This window comes from Myodes glareolus, chromosome 3 (assembly GCF_982192425.1).
Source record: "Myodes glareolus chromosome 3, mMyoGla1.1, whole genome shotgun sequence".
Taxonomy (NCBI): Eukaryota; Metazoa; Chordata; class Mammalia; order Rodentia; family Cricetidae; genus Myodes; species Myodes glareolus.
In genome coordinates, this window is record NC_142028.1 from 90809810 (window position 1) to 90823178 (window position 13369).

At 44.4% G+C, this 13369-nt stretch overlaps 1 protein-coding gene across 1 annotated transcript in view; it reads right to left on the reverse strand.

The window, feature by feature from the left end:
- Positions 1-13369, reverse strand: part of Cachd1 (cache domain containing 1) — a 233878-nt gene that overhangs the window by 86066 nt on the left and 134443 nt on the right. Inside the window, exon 4 of the mRNA XM_048453156.3 lies at positions 3380-3486. Coding sequence (XP_048309113.3) covers positions 3380-3486 — 107 coding nt within the window. The remainder of the gene's footprint in view (positions 1-3379; positions 3487-13369) is intronic.

Sequence of the window (13369 nt, forward strand, 5' to 3'; positions counted from 1 at the left end):
GAGCCCCTGTGTAAACAGGTGATGGCCCGGAACCCCAAACATCGGAGGTTCCTATGCCTCATCTCCAAGTCACTTCTGCGTGGTCACACGTGCTCTTGCCTGTTCTGTGCCTCTGTCACGCACCGAGTGACCCAGAAGCAACAAGACGCCAGGAATGAAAGGCTGCCTCTGCCGCAGGATTTCTTGCTGTGCTGCAGCATGGCAGACGGTGTCACATGGGGGAGACGGCCCGAGATTGAACTCAAACTCTTGGAGAACTGGCATTAATCCTTTTATGAGGGTAGAGTCTCATGACCTAAGATCTGTGGGGTGGGGTGGGGGACACAGCCAGATCGAAGCAGCACTTACCACCGCTTGATGTGCGTTTCCTGTCTATCTGTTTACCACCAGGAACTCTCCGTTTCTAAATAAGCTCTTTGTGCCGTTTATAGCTTCTGGCCAAGTATTTACCATGTGGCAGGGTGTTTAATAAATACTTATTGAATAAATTCTAGTGATGTCTATTTATTCTAGCTAGTGACTAGGTGGTGATGACTTAGGAAAATGGCTTCTGTAGTCAATCAGAAAAAGGTATGGAGCTCTCATTATTAATGATGGTGCTAGATCCCAACAATGAGCTCGCTGTGAAAACCTTGGAGTAGACAAAAGACGGTAAGGAAATAGGAATGAGGCCCTGGCTGTAGCTGTGCCCAGATCTGCTAAGGTCTGATCCTTCCCTGAGGTAGGAGGTCCTAGAGGCAAGAGAGTGTCATTCTAGACTCCATGTGTGCATATACCACCCTCATTCTGCCTCTGTCTGCCGTGGATATGGACATAGATAGTATGTGTAGGGATGTGGGTATGCACGCATGTAAGTGTAGACAAGTATGCATGAGTCACAGCACATGTATAGAAGTCACAAGGAGAACCTTAGGTGTCCGTCCTTACCTTCTACCTTCTTTAGGAGGGGTACCTTTTTGTTGTTTGCTGCTGTGTATGCCAGGCTAGCTGACCTGTGAAGTTTAAGAGATACTCCTGTTCCCACTTACCATGTAGCTCAGGATTACAGACATACACTACCACACTCAGCTGTATGTGGGCTCTGGGGATTTGAACTCAGGTCCTACTGCATTGTGGCAAGCATCTTCCCGAATGAGCCACCAAGTGATGAAGGAGGTAATCCCAGAATCAGCCTGTCCTTTCTTATTGTCCCAGTCACAGAAGCAGGAGTTAATGAATCCTCCTCTGAAACTCAACATCAGCAGAGACATGTGAGCAAAGGCACTGTCTACCCAGAAGGAGTGAAAAACAGTCTTCCACATCTGTGCACCCAACCAACATCAGCTTGAAAATGTGCAGAAACTCCTGAGTGCACCGCACGGTGTAGACCTTTCCCTGTCATTCCCTAAAGCACGCAGTGTGGCAGCCATTGACATAACATTTGCACGATGTTTGGTATTATAATCTGGAGATGATTTTAAAATATGAAAGGGAGCACAAACGCTGCATGTGAATATCACACTATTTCATGTAAGGACTTGAGCTTCTGCAGGTTTTTGTGCCCACAGAAGATAGCCCAGGGGACTGGAGAGATGGCTCAGAGGTTGAGAGCACTGGCTACTCTTCCAGAGGTCCTGAGTTCAATTCCCAGCAACCACATGGTGGTTCACAACCATCTGTAATGAAATCTGGTGCCCTCTTCTGGCTGCAGACACACATGCAGACAGAACACTGCAAACTAACTAAATCTGTTTTTTTTTTTTTTTAAAAAAAGATAGCCCAGAACCAAACCGAGGAGCCACTATAACCTGCAATCCTCTTGTTTTCTTTATCTTTTTTTTCTGATTCTAAAAGCAACTTCTGCTTAGTTTGCAATGAATACTACGTCAGCATCCTTAAAAGAAGATAACTATCAAAATTATGAAATGGGTCTCTAGATCTTATGTAAATGAGTACTGCACTATTTTTTTCTTTAGCAATTCAAGTGGAAACCTCTGAAGTCAGCATGACTCTGAAGACTGAACCACAGACAGCGCTGAGTTGCCCTGTTTGTGTGGGAAACACTCACACCCGATTCTATTCACAGGTTGTTATCGCAGCAACATGTCTTGTGTTCCCGAGCATTTCTGAGGAAAAGCACTGAACCTGAGAACCAAGTGTAAACTCTGAGACCTGTGCCAACTGTAGAATCTTCCAGAATTAGCCTGTTTTTCCTATTCCATGCATATACTCTCTTTTAATGAAAACTGTTCTCATGTAACTTCTTGTGTAGCAGTAAACCTCACCTGCTCGAGAGAACTCACAGACTCTCCGATCGAATAAAAATGATTGAGTATGTATGTGGCGCACCTTGGCTCAGAGCATGTGCTGGCCGCGGCAGGCTGGACCATTTATCTAGCAGTTACAGTTTCATTATCCCCCAACCCCCAAGAAGTTCAGACTTACAACCCTTTCTTTCGGGACCCAACAGGCTCCCTGGTTTGTATATACAGTTCCCAAAGACTGCAATCTCTCCCCAAGGCAGAGCCTGGACGGAGTCCTGGAAGTAAATATTCCGCTCCTCTGGCTTCTCTCTTGAGTTTTATGTGTCTATAAGAGTTCTGGGGTTTGGGAAATACAGACCTTCATGCTTAAGGATTAGATCTTTCAACTTTCCAGCATGTGAAGGCTTAAGATCTTTCCGGGTCTTGGTAAAATCTGAAACTTGAGGCTGGTGTTATTCCTGAAGGTCCTCTCAGCTCTTCAATGGGGACACGCCTCAAGGTCTTGAGATCTCAACCAGCAAGTACAAGTGTACACAAGACAGTGCAGGAGAGGAACTTGGAACAGAACCTCCAGGGCAAGAAAGGAGAGAGGGCGTAGCACTTTGAAATTGGAAGCTGCTGTGTAAACAAAGGTCCCGACGAGTTATTACCACTGCCTATAATGGAGTTCCAATGAGATAAAGAAGCAAATGCAATCCCAGCCTATAGTATAATGGTGCTGACTGCACTAGTAGAAAAACCTCCCAATGTTTGTCTCGAAAACCCTAAAACGAATTTAAAGATTACTGATAGAAAAAATAAAAGGCAAGTGAACACCTCCTATTATAACAATATAGCTGGGACTCTGACATAGCCTTTAAAACAAAGAATATAAAAGTCCTATGGAATGAGAAGCTGTATTCAGGAGCCTGGCGTAGTACTCGGCATGTGCCATAAATACAGTTATATAATACATGCTTAATGCATACCGCCTTGATAGCCTTCCCTTCTTTTCTATAGTGTTTACTTTCCCAAGAAACCCATACAATTTTAAGTATGCAATATTGTCTTTTAAAGTGGAAACAAAAACATTTGAGGCATTGCATTTGTATGTGGGACGTACTTCACCTTTACGAGATGAAAAACCAAATGCTGACCTGAATTTAAGTCTCGTCCTGGGTTGAAAGCTCTGCTGTTCACAGTAGTAGAAAGTCGATCACAACTCACTGTTCTCGACACATTGGTGTTAAAGTTCCCATCAAACCTGAAACAACGGGAAAGGATTAGCAGGTATATCTGGTGGGTTTCCCATCCAGAACAAACAACCAACAAAAATAATCATACGTTCATGTGTGAATACGCTAGCCCATAGAGTCAGATGGTGAATTAATAACAGTAAGACAGTAAAAATGATTTGTAAATAATGTGTGAGGAAAAGGAGTACCTGGTGCAGGAGAATTGTCTGTATTCTGTCAATCATGTTTTAAATAAACACTGATTGGCCAGGCAGGAAGTATAGGTGGGTCAACCAGACAGGGAGTAGCGGTGGGGCGATGAGAACAGGAGTATTCTGGAAAGAAGGAAGCTCTTTCCTGAATCCTTCCCAGATCACCAAAGAAGCAGGATGTGATCTGCCCCGCTGAAAAAGGTACTGAGTCATGTGGCTAAAATAGACTAGAATAATGGGCTAACATAAGTTATAAGAGCTACTACAAAGCCTGAGCTAATGGGCCAATCAGTTTATAATCTTATGGAGACCTCTGTGTGATTTTCTCTGAGGGAACGGGCGGGACAGAAACCTCAACGAGCAGGCCTTCCTATTACAAGTACCTACATCTAGAAGGCTTGGAAATCATGTTCAAATGCTAGGAGATGAAAAGAAAACTGAACTCTAAAGAGCAATTTTTCCTCAAGGAACCTGAGTTATGACTGTTGATAAAAGCACACGTGAAGTAGATGGCAAGACTCAGATGTGAGCCACGCTGTAGCTGTGGGACAGAGTTTCTCACTATACTGCAGCTGAGCAGCAGAGGCCAAGTCTTAGAACTGTACCAGAAGGAAAGTGCCAACTGTGGAGCATTATCATCTCTGTCCTGCCACTATGGAATGTCTGACCTTGAGAAACTTATCCGAAAATAAATAAATAACTTAGTTTCTTTTCTCCCCCACCCCAACATTTGCAAAAGGGTTAAGAGTAATGTGTGGGTAAGCTTCTCTAGGAACCTGCCTGAGAACTGACCCTGTCCTGCTGCCATGCATAGAAAGCTGAAGTTTCTGGATTTCTTGTAGTCGCTCAATGTTAGTACTGAAAGCAGGATAATGCTAGTACCCAAGCAGATCGCAGGTGGAGCCAGTGGACCAGCTGCTCAAGGAAACAACAATTTGAAAGAATCTACCAGGGCACACATTGATATAGTCAGCAAGAAAGGACAAAAAGCTTCAGTTTCCATATATTCTATTTCTGATTTCAGATTTCTGAGGCAGAGGGAGCCTCTAGAGACTCCAGAAGGCGGTCACAAAACTCAACCCAACACCAAATCTTAAATGTGGTACATAGAGTATATATCTCTTCAATTAACCCGTGAATAGATGAGATTCCATTACTATATACCAGGAGGGACAGCCCTAAACTCAAGATCCATCTAATCATTCCTGACCTTGGATTATCTGCTGGTCATCTCATAAAACCTAAGAACTGCTGAACCAGATTTATCAAAGGGAGTTATGTTTTCACATCCGTTTCAACTCCTAAAAAGAGAGGAATATTTTTTTTAACTATCATATCAAAGATGAATAAGGTAACTGGGTTTTAAGAGCCCTTTATTCTAGCCAGCAGCCCAGTTGAGAATTCTATCAACAATGTCAGCTGCAAATCAAAGGACAACGTTGCTTCTCCCACACAGTGGCTCTATCTTGTTCCAGTTTGTCGAGATGAGAAGACGGTTTCCTTCGAGACTGCTGATGAGGAGAAAGGAGAGATCAGCACAGTATGGACTACCAATGTGCATGCTGTTGGCATGACAGTTCACAATCTCATTGTCCTTGTGTGCTAGCAGGCAGTCATTGCCTTCACAAATGCTTTCATAGAAGACCAGACGATAAATATTTGGGGTCTTACGGGTCATAAGTTCCGTTGGGACACTTCCATTCTGTCACTAGAGTGCACAAGCAGCCACAGAGAGTGCAAAGCTGAGTGTAGCCGTCTTCTAATAATAAAGTACAGTTTTCTAAAAACAAAACAAAAAGGTGGTGTGCAGCCAAGCATAGTGGAACATGCCTTTCCGGAGGCAGAGGCAGAGGCAGGCGGATCTCTGTGAGTATGAGGCCAGCCTGGTCTACAAAGTGAATTCCAGGAGAGCCAGGACTGTTACACAGAGAAACTCTATCTTGAAAAAAACCAAACCAAAACAAACAAAAAACCAAAAAGGATGGCGTGTCAAATTGTTTCTTCAAGTTGGACAAGACCAGGATGGTCTTAAAAAAAAAAATCTCAGATGAAGAATATAATTAACTTTTGCTCTGTCCAGTATGGTAATATATAGCTACTGAGCATTTGAAATATGACCAGTGTAATGGAGATACCACCTTTTCCATTTATTTAAGGTCAATTGTGAACAGTCACGGAACTGTGGTTGTCATATTGGTCAACTGAAGAAGTCTAGAAGGTTCTCCTATCTGCCTGGCTGTCTTTCAGGTTCCTATTTGCATGTCACTTCCCAAGAAAGGTCTATCCTGATGTGGGATGACTTCTCAAGTACGCCAAGGGCCTCTACATTCTCCCAAAAGTTTGTCTTACATGTTAAATTTATGGTTCTATTTATGGAGAGATGGGACGGAGGAGAGGTGTCAGCTTTGTGGTTTGTGGTTCTGTGAGGGGGGCCAGAGGTTGACATTAGGTGTTTTCTTCTATCACATTCTACTTTATTGTTATAGACAGGGTCTTTCCCCAAGCCTGAAGCTTGTTTTATGGCTACAAGCATGAAGCTTGCTTTTGACTACATGGGTCCACCAGAAAGCCCCCAGGATTGTTCTGTCTCTGCTCTTTCCAGTATGGGGTTTAAAGGCCCAGGTTGTTGTGCTTGGTTTTCACATGGGTCTGGGAATCTGAACTCAGGTCTCCATGCTTGTGCAGTAAGCTGTTAAAGCACTGGGCCGCCTCCCCATCCCCGTGTGTGTGTGTGTGTGTGTGTGTGTGTGTGTGTGTGTGTGTGCGTGTTTGTTTTGATGTATTTTGTGAACTAAACTTCATTAATAGATAAGGAGAAAACATGTAGCTAGTTTTATTCTCTTGTGTAGTCATAATATTTAGCATTGTTTATGTCAAATAGGCACTCATTTGAACAGACTTGTCATGAATATTCATGTGCCCAGTCACACTCTGAGCTGCCCAGAAGGCTCCTGATGTTTTGACGAGAACTGACTCCTCTGAATGGTTGCAAAACACTTACCATCTAGCTATACCAGAATCACCCAGGATGGATGCTGGGCTTTGCCACTGGAGGGATCCATTTATTGATTTGGGGACATAGAATCTGAGTTTGACTGTTTCTGAGGACCAAGAAAGCCCTTCAATGTTGTCACACAAACTTTTGAAAATAAATTAAGAGAACGGCTTTCTGAATGAGCACAGGTAATCCGCATTATGCCTCAAAGACTCTCGGGACAAAGAGTCTGTGGATGTAGTTCACTAAGGTTACAGAGTCTTTGGGTTTGGTTTGGGCCAAGAGAATGGAATAGTATAAAGGGATGCCTGCAGCTCATACCTAGACTCTGCTATGCAAATTACAAAGCCCCTTTAGACCTACCCATTTCACAATGGGGAAAAACCTAGAATACACAGTAAGTGAAGTCAGTGAGGAAGACCCGGAATCTGAACCCAACGCTTGCTGAGAAGAGACCCACACATTCTGCTTCTAGATGACAAAGGAGGAATTGCTCACTGCAAAGGGCAATGCAGGAAGGCCCCTGACACACCCCACCAGGGAAGTTTCAGCTCAGAGACTGTCCATGTGTGCCCAGACAAGGCATCTGTCCACAGCCAGAACCTCTGCTCTGAGCCCCACCCTGGAGAGCCGCTATCATATAGTGAGAGTACATAGACTTCTGGGGTCTTTGTAAAATGAAACCTGGCATGCTGAAACCAGAGGGTCCAAGGAACTATTATTAGGGTTTCCTTCCTCTTTGGAACAGATAATCTCAAAGATCACTAAAGAGAACTTCCTCATAGTAATCAAGTGGAAGGGGCCACTAACAAAAGCTCTGCTTCACATAACTTTGTTGGTCACAAAACACTTTGACAATATCGTGTGTGTCCTATCACTATGATGACTATATCCCCGTCAGACTCCCAGCTCTCACCACTAACCACACTAGACTCTCTGTATGGGCTTGCCGGCTGATCACCAGTGTCCACCACACCTTCTCTTCAAGGCTGACTCATCAACCCATATTCCTCCTCAAACAGCTCAGCTCAGGGTGACTTCTTTGTCCAGTCTGTCTGGAGCTGTTTTGCTTCTTAGTTATGAGCCTGTGTCTTTTTCCTGTTGTTGTCCCCCCAACCCCTCAAATAGTCAGATTTAAAATACTGTCATTGTCAGGAATACTGGATTAACGGGCACAAGGCAGTCGGTCCTCTAGGGCCCTCTCTGCCGTCGGTCCCCAAAGGCCTCACTTTCTAATAGAGTCACAGTGGTGGCTGTGTTTCAAGACCATAAGTTTCAGGGGAAAGGGACCATTAACACTGAAACAATACCATCAATAGAAATCCAAACATAAGATGAGCAATTTATCTTTCTTTTCTACCAACTAAAGCTTTGCTAGTGGGGGCGGGGCGGCAGTCAGCAGTTAGGGAAGCCCTGGTAGGCAACCAGTTCCCAGAAACCCTTGAGCTTTCATCTCTCTCCCTCGGGTGAGTTTCCTCATTTGCGCTGCGCCTCAGCATGGGGGGGTGCATCACCCATTTACTTGCAAATTCACGTAAAGCCTGGAAATATGCCTGCCCTGATGCTTTCCTCACTACCTATGGCCCAGAAGTGTCAGTCAGGTGAGGCGGAAATGTCATCGGAGGGCATAAAGCAAGAGAAGGGGAGGAAAGTGTCTGGGGTTAACTAGGTAAGCATCAGTAACTGTTAGAAGCAAAAACAAAAGGGGATTATCTCCCAGCCCTCTCATTGCAGGCATCGCATGCATGCATGCATGCACGCACGCACGCACGCACACGTACTAATGCCTGCTGTTGTCTGGACTCCCGACCTGCTAAACTCCAAACATGAGAATGGAACCTGCTTAGTCATCTTGGTACACTAGTTACCTCCAGGTAACTAGCCTAGGAAGAATGGTCAACCGCCCAAAGGCAGAAGTTCATTTAATGCATGTGCGCCATCAAGAAAGGCAATTTCTAAAAAACAGCATACTACTCACTCAGATCTGGAGCCCATGGAAACAAAGTTTATGGTTGAATTTCTTTATAAAAACATGTCAGTTACTCTTAGGACTTATCTAAACCATTTTGCATTGAGGGTTGCATTAGCTGCCAATCATATACTTAAGTCCAGGTTTATAGAGAGGTCAAGAACTAGAAAAACGACACATTTTCAAAAAAGATGAGTGAGCGATCAGTTTAAAAGGTTTGATTTATCTCATTCTTTATATTAAGCTTTTAGAAAGTTAGCGATAGAAAAATCCCCCTAAATCTCCTTTAGACCTTGAGTCTTAAAGAGAAGATAATGGATTAAATCCGACTTCTCTACTTATTTTCGTATGATAAAACCATTGCCTCAAATTCAGTTTCTAGAGGAATAACTCCATCTCTCCTACCCCCTTAAGAAATGAAGAAAGAAAGAAAGAAAGAAAGAAAGAAAGAAAAAAAGAAAAAGAAAACCTTCCTTTTGGATTTACTTTCATGAACAACTGATCGAAACGGCGTCCCGAGGGAGAAAACAGGGCTGTGACTCCCACTTTGATCTCTTCCCCATGGAGAAATTCACTCCCTGCTTGCCTTGCAAGATGTTCATTTGATTGACGCTTGCTCTGATGTGCAAACTGCTTTGAACTTCAGACATTTAATTCCCATCAGGCTGCAGTCATTTTTATTCCCCTTCAACAGGATTTACAAGCAGGAGATCAGCAAATGTAGAAGATAAAATAAATTTGCAGAAGCTTTGAATCTTACATCAAAACAGTGTTCAAGTGACTTCCAATTGGATTCCATTCAGCCTCGATTCCGCAGTGTAAGTCAACTTTCCAGGGGCGTCCCGGTTTAGAAAGAAAAAGATATAAAGGGAAGACAGGCGCACACGCCCCGTTTGGGGTTTACTTCCTGAATCTGTTCCTTGGTCTTTGTTTAAATTCTCTAGGGAATGTGATTTGCCAGGCAAATCATTCAGAATCCTGGGTTTTTCTGAACATTTCCAGGGAAGCCGGCCCAATTTATCATAGCGCACACAAAAACCCAAACCCCTGGTGTGGGTTCCCAGAGCGGCGGTGAAATGTGGTATTGTTCATGGATACATTTTTAAGGCAATGATTTAAGAAGCAAATCCTGGGGGATTTCTCAGAAGAGCAAGGCTTAGAGTGTTCACGAGTCCATACACAAAGCCAGCGTGAAGGCAGCCGAGGCGGTCGGGGATATGGTTTTCATTTGTTAGCTTCTTTTTAATCACTCTGCTAAACTGCAGAGACAAGTGTAAAAGTCTCTCAGTCAGTCTCTCTCTCTTTCTGTTTCTCTCTCTCAGTCTCTTTCTCTCTTCCTCCCTCTCTCCCTTCTCTTCCCTCCCTCCTCCCCCCTCAGTCTCTCTCTCTCTTCTTCCCTCCCTTCCTACTTCTCTTCCCTTCCTGCCTCTCCCCCCACCCCGCCCCTGTCCCCACCTCTCTCTCTCTCTCTCTCTCTCTCTCTCTCTCTCTCTCTCTCTCTCTCTCTCTCTCTCCCCCTCCCCTTCCTTTCTTCTGAAGCAAAGCTGGTATCAGTTCCGAATGGAGTGGGGAACAAGCGCTGACAGACTCCCAGCGGAGTTCCCAGGTCAAGCCGGCCCTGGCATGCTGCAGCATTGCTGCTTTAAGAACCGCACACAAAAGAAACCACAGCTCTCACCAGTAGCTTCAGGAGCCTCAAGGGAAGGGACTAGACAGAAACTCCAGCACCTCACACACCCCCTGGCCCTAGTGACAGCCCATCTACTGCCTGGCTGGCTTTAGCTCTTCATCTCCATACGGCCAGGTTCCTGATTGCTCATTCCCTACTTGGATGGGGCTGCTTTCCAAATATTTGAGCAACACCCGTTGAAAAGAATTCAACAAGAACTCCTTATCTTCCACTTAACGACCCATAAGAATAAAGTTAAACAGAGGAAGAGCTAAGATAAAAATCGAACATCTGCATTGGCAAATATTTAAACTCCGAATGACGGAGGAAAGGGGTAAGAAGAAAATCACTTCAAAAAGGAGCCATCGCATTCATAAAGTCAATGATACTCAAACCCCCACAACCGAGCACAGTTATTCAAACACCTGAATTAGTGGGCAAACGGAAAAGCTGTCAAATAACATGTAATCACGTTGCAAGAAATGGGTTTTCCTTCCATTGCCACAGAGATCGGAGAGATAAATCACATTCTTTTTGTTCTTATCAGCAATAAGGATTAAATCCCCAGGGTTCAACAACTGCCAGGTTGGAAACAAGAGCTGGTTTCCAATGTCCTTGGAAGGTGAGGCACTCAGAGCACAAGGCACTGACCTAAGGGACCTGGAGAACAACATATTCCCTCCAGCCATTTCCTCATAGCATGTCACCACACTACTGGACTGGAGTGGTGACATCTGGGGAATTGGGAGGGAACATATAACCACATCAAAATCTTATTTATCCTTATCTTCCTCATCAGCAGGCTAAGTGTGAGAAGGCTGGGCACAATAAGAAGGGAAAACAACACAAAAGGGAACTGTGGCCTGGTAGTACCCTGTATAGACCACCGCCTCTAAGGATGGCCACACTTCACCTTTATTTACTGAAACACTCCTTTTGTTTAGAAGACACAAAGAGGGGGTGACCCTTCCCTCTATCTCTTTAGCTTTGGGCTCTTGGACAGACTCAGACTTGTAAAGGACTGGTCATTATTGCCAAATGAAAAAATGCAGGAAGCCTAGAGGCTGACATCCCAGGCTAGGCCAGAGACTACAAACTGTGAATTTCCTCTGAGTCAATAGCAGACAGTGGCGAGCTGCACCATAGAGACATCCAGAACAGCCAGCAGGTGACCATGGAGATGAGCTGGTCCAGCTTCCAGCTCAGGCTGCACCAAGGAGAGAGACCTGCCCATGCAGGCCATGCAAGGCCCAGAGCGCAATGCCTGATGTGGCTGAGAAAGGTTACTAGAGGTGCGGGTGAAGACAGATGCTCACAGCATCCCACTAGCTAAGACATCACAGCCAGAACGGTTCTCAAACCGCAACCTTTAAAACGGTTTTCCAAGGTCAGTACCATAAAGCGTATGGCAAGCTGAAGGGTGGCTTTTCAGTTGAGACAAGGTCTTTTGTTTGGAGCTAGGGTAGTCCTCGACTAGCATCCCACCTCCCCCAACCAGACTTTAAAAGGAAAACCACAAGACAAATTCTACTCCAAATTCATAAAATGCAGGTGGTGAAATCCAATACTGGAAGCATCTAGGTGGATCTCGCCCTTCGGTCCGTACAGGTGACATAGGAAAATCAAGAAAGTGGGGGCCTCACTCAGCTCCCCACAAGCAGGTGCCTCTGAAGTGAAGAAGCTTCTTGTCCATAACAGTCACACAGATTCCCCCACCCCCAAAATCGCACATACTGCTGCAGGAACGTGACTTGGGTTTTAGTCTAGGTAACAGAATCTAGACAGTTAGGACTTTATATTCTGCCAATTTATCATTTAATGTGTCTCTCGGTAGTCTTAAACTACCGAGACTAAGACGGAACATAATTTAGCACCTCAATGGATAGGGGATCCATCCTTACTTCTAATTTCACGTTTGTTCAAATTATTTTGTTATTATAAGAAAAATTCATTTGAGCCAGGCATGAAGGTGAATGTCTATAATTAGCACTTGGGAGATAGAGGCAGGAGGGCAGCAAGGCCAGTGAGAGCCTGCCTCATACAAGAGAACAAAATACACAGCAATCAAATCCCCAACTCACTGGGATCAGGAACCCAGATTCTAAACCCACCTCCCCGGGCCGTGTTACATCTCTCTACACTGTCTTCTCTGGAAAACGGAGGAAGACATGGCTAAAAATTAGGCAGGCATGGTTCTTGCCCCACTAATCTGTTCACAGGACTCGAGGGGTGTTGTTGCTGAATTACAAAAGCGTGCACCCCCTTTCCTGTAAGCTTCATAACACAACCGAGTCACTTCTCAGCAATGCAAATGTTCTGTAAAATCCTTATTGAATTCTCAGCTCAGCTCGAGGCCTGCTGGTACCAATATCTGCAGAGCCTAGACGGGTGGTGAGCAGACCTGCAGGTAAAAACTGCTCAGGGAACCGAAGATGGGAGGGCCCGATATGGCACACAGAGTGTGACATGAAAGGGAAGGATTTCCATCTAGGGCTCTGGGAGCAAAACACATCTTCCTGGGGAAGGAACAAGGCTGGAAAGAAAATTAAACACAGTTGTCAAAGGACCAAGCTTGTCTCTTGTTTTTTGGCCTTGTGACACAGAGAAAACAAGAGAGCAGATGGCATTGTCACAAAAACACCTCAGTCACAATGTTTCACTCAGCAGGAAAAAGAGTAGTAACAAAAAAATTGGACAGAGAGAGCGTGAAAAATCTTATGTCATCATTTCCATGTATATTACTTTATGATTAGGATTGGAAAGAAATGTAGGTTAGCTGTTAAGTCTAGAAATACCATTTTATGGAAAAATTAACACTAAAGCTAAACATTCCCAAAGTCATCTGGCTACTACACAGTATATACACACATTAAACACAGTGTCTCCTATAAATATTAACAATTACATGTGCTAGACAAAAAGGATCTTGAAAATAAATTGACACATCTCCTGAACCACTATGCACATACTATAATGATATGAAAAGGTTTGTGGGCCCAGAAAAGAATACAAGGGCTAACCCCAGTGGCTTCTCCAACATCCCCAGTGACTGATAAGCATGCAAACT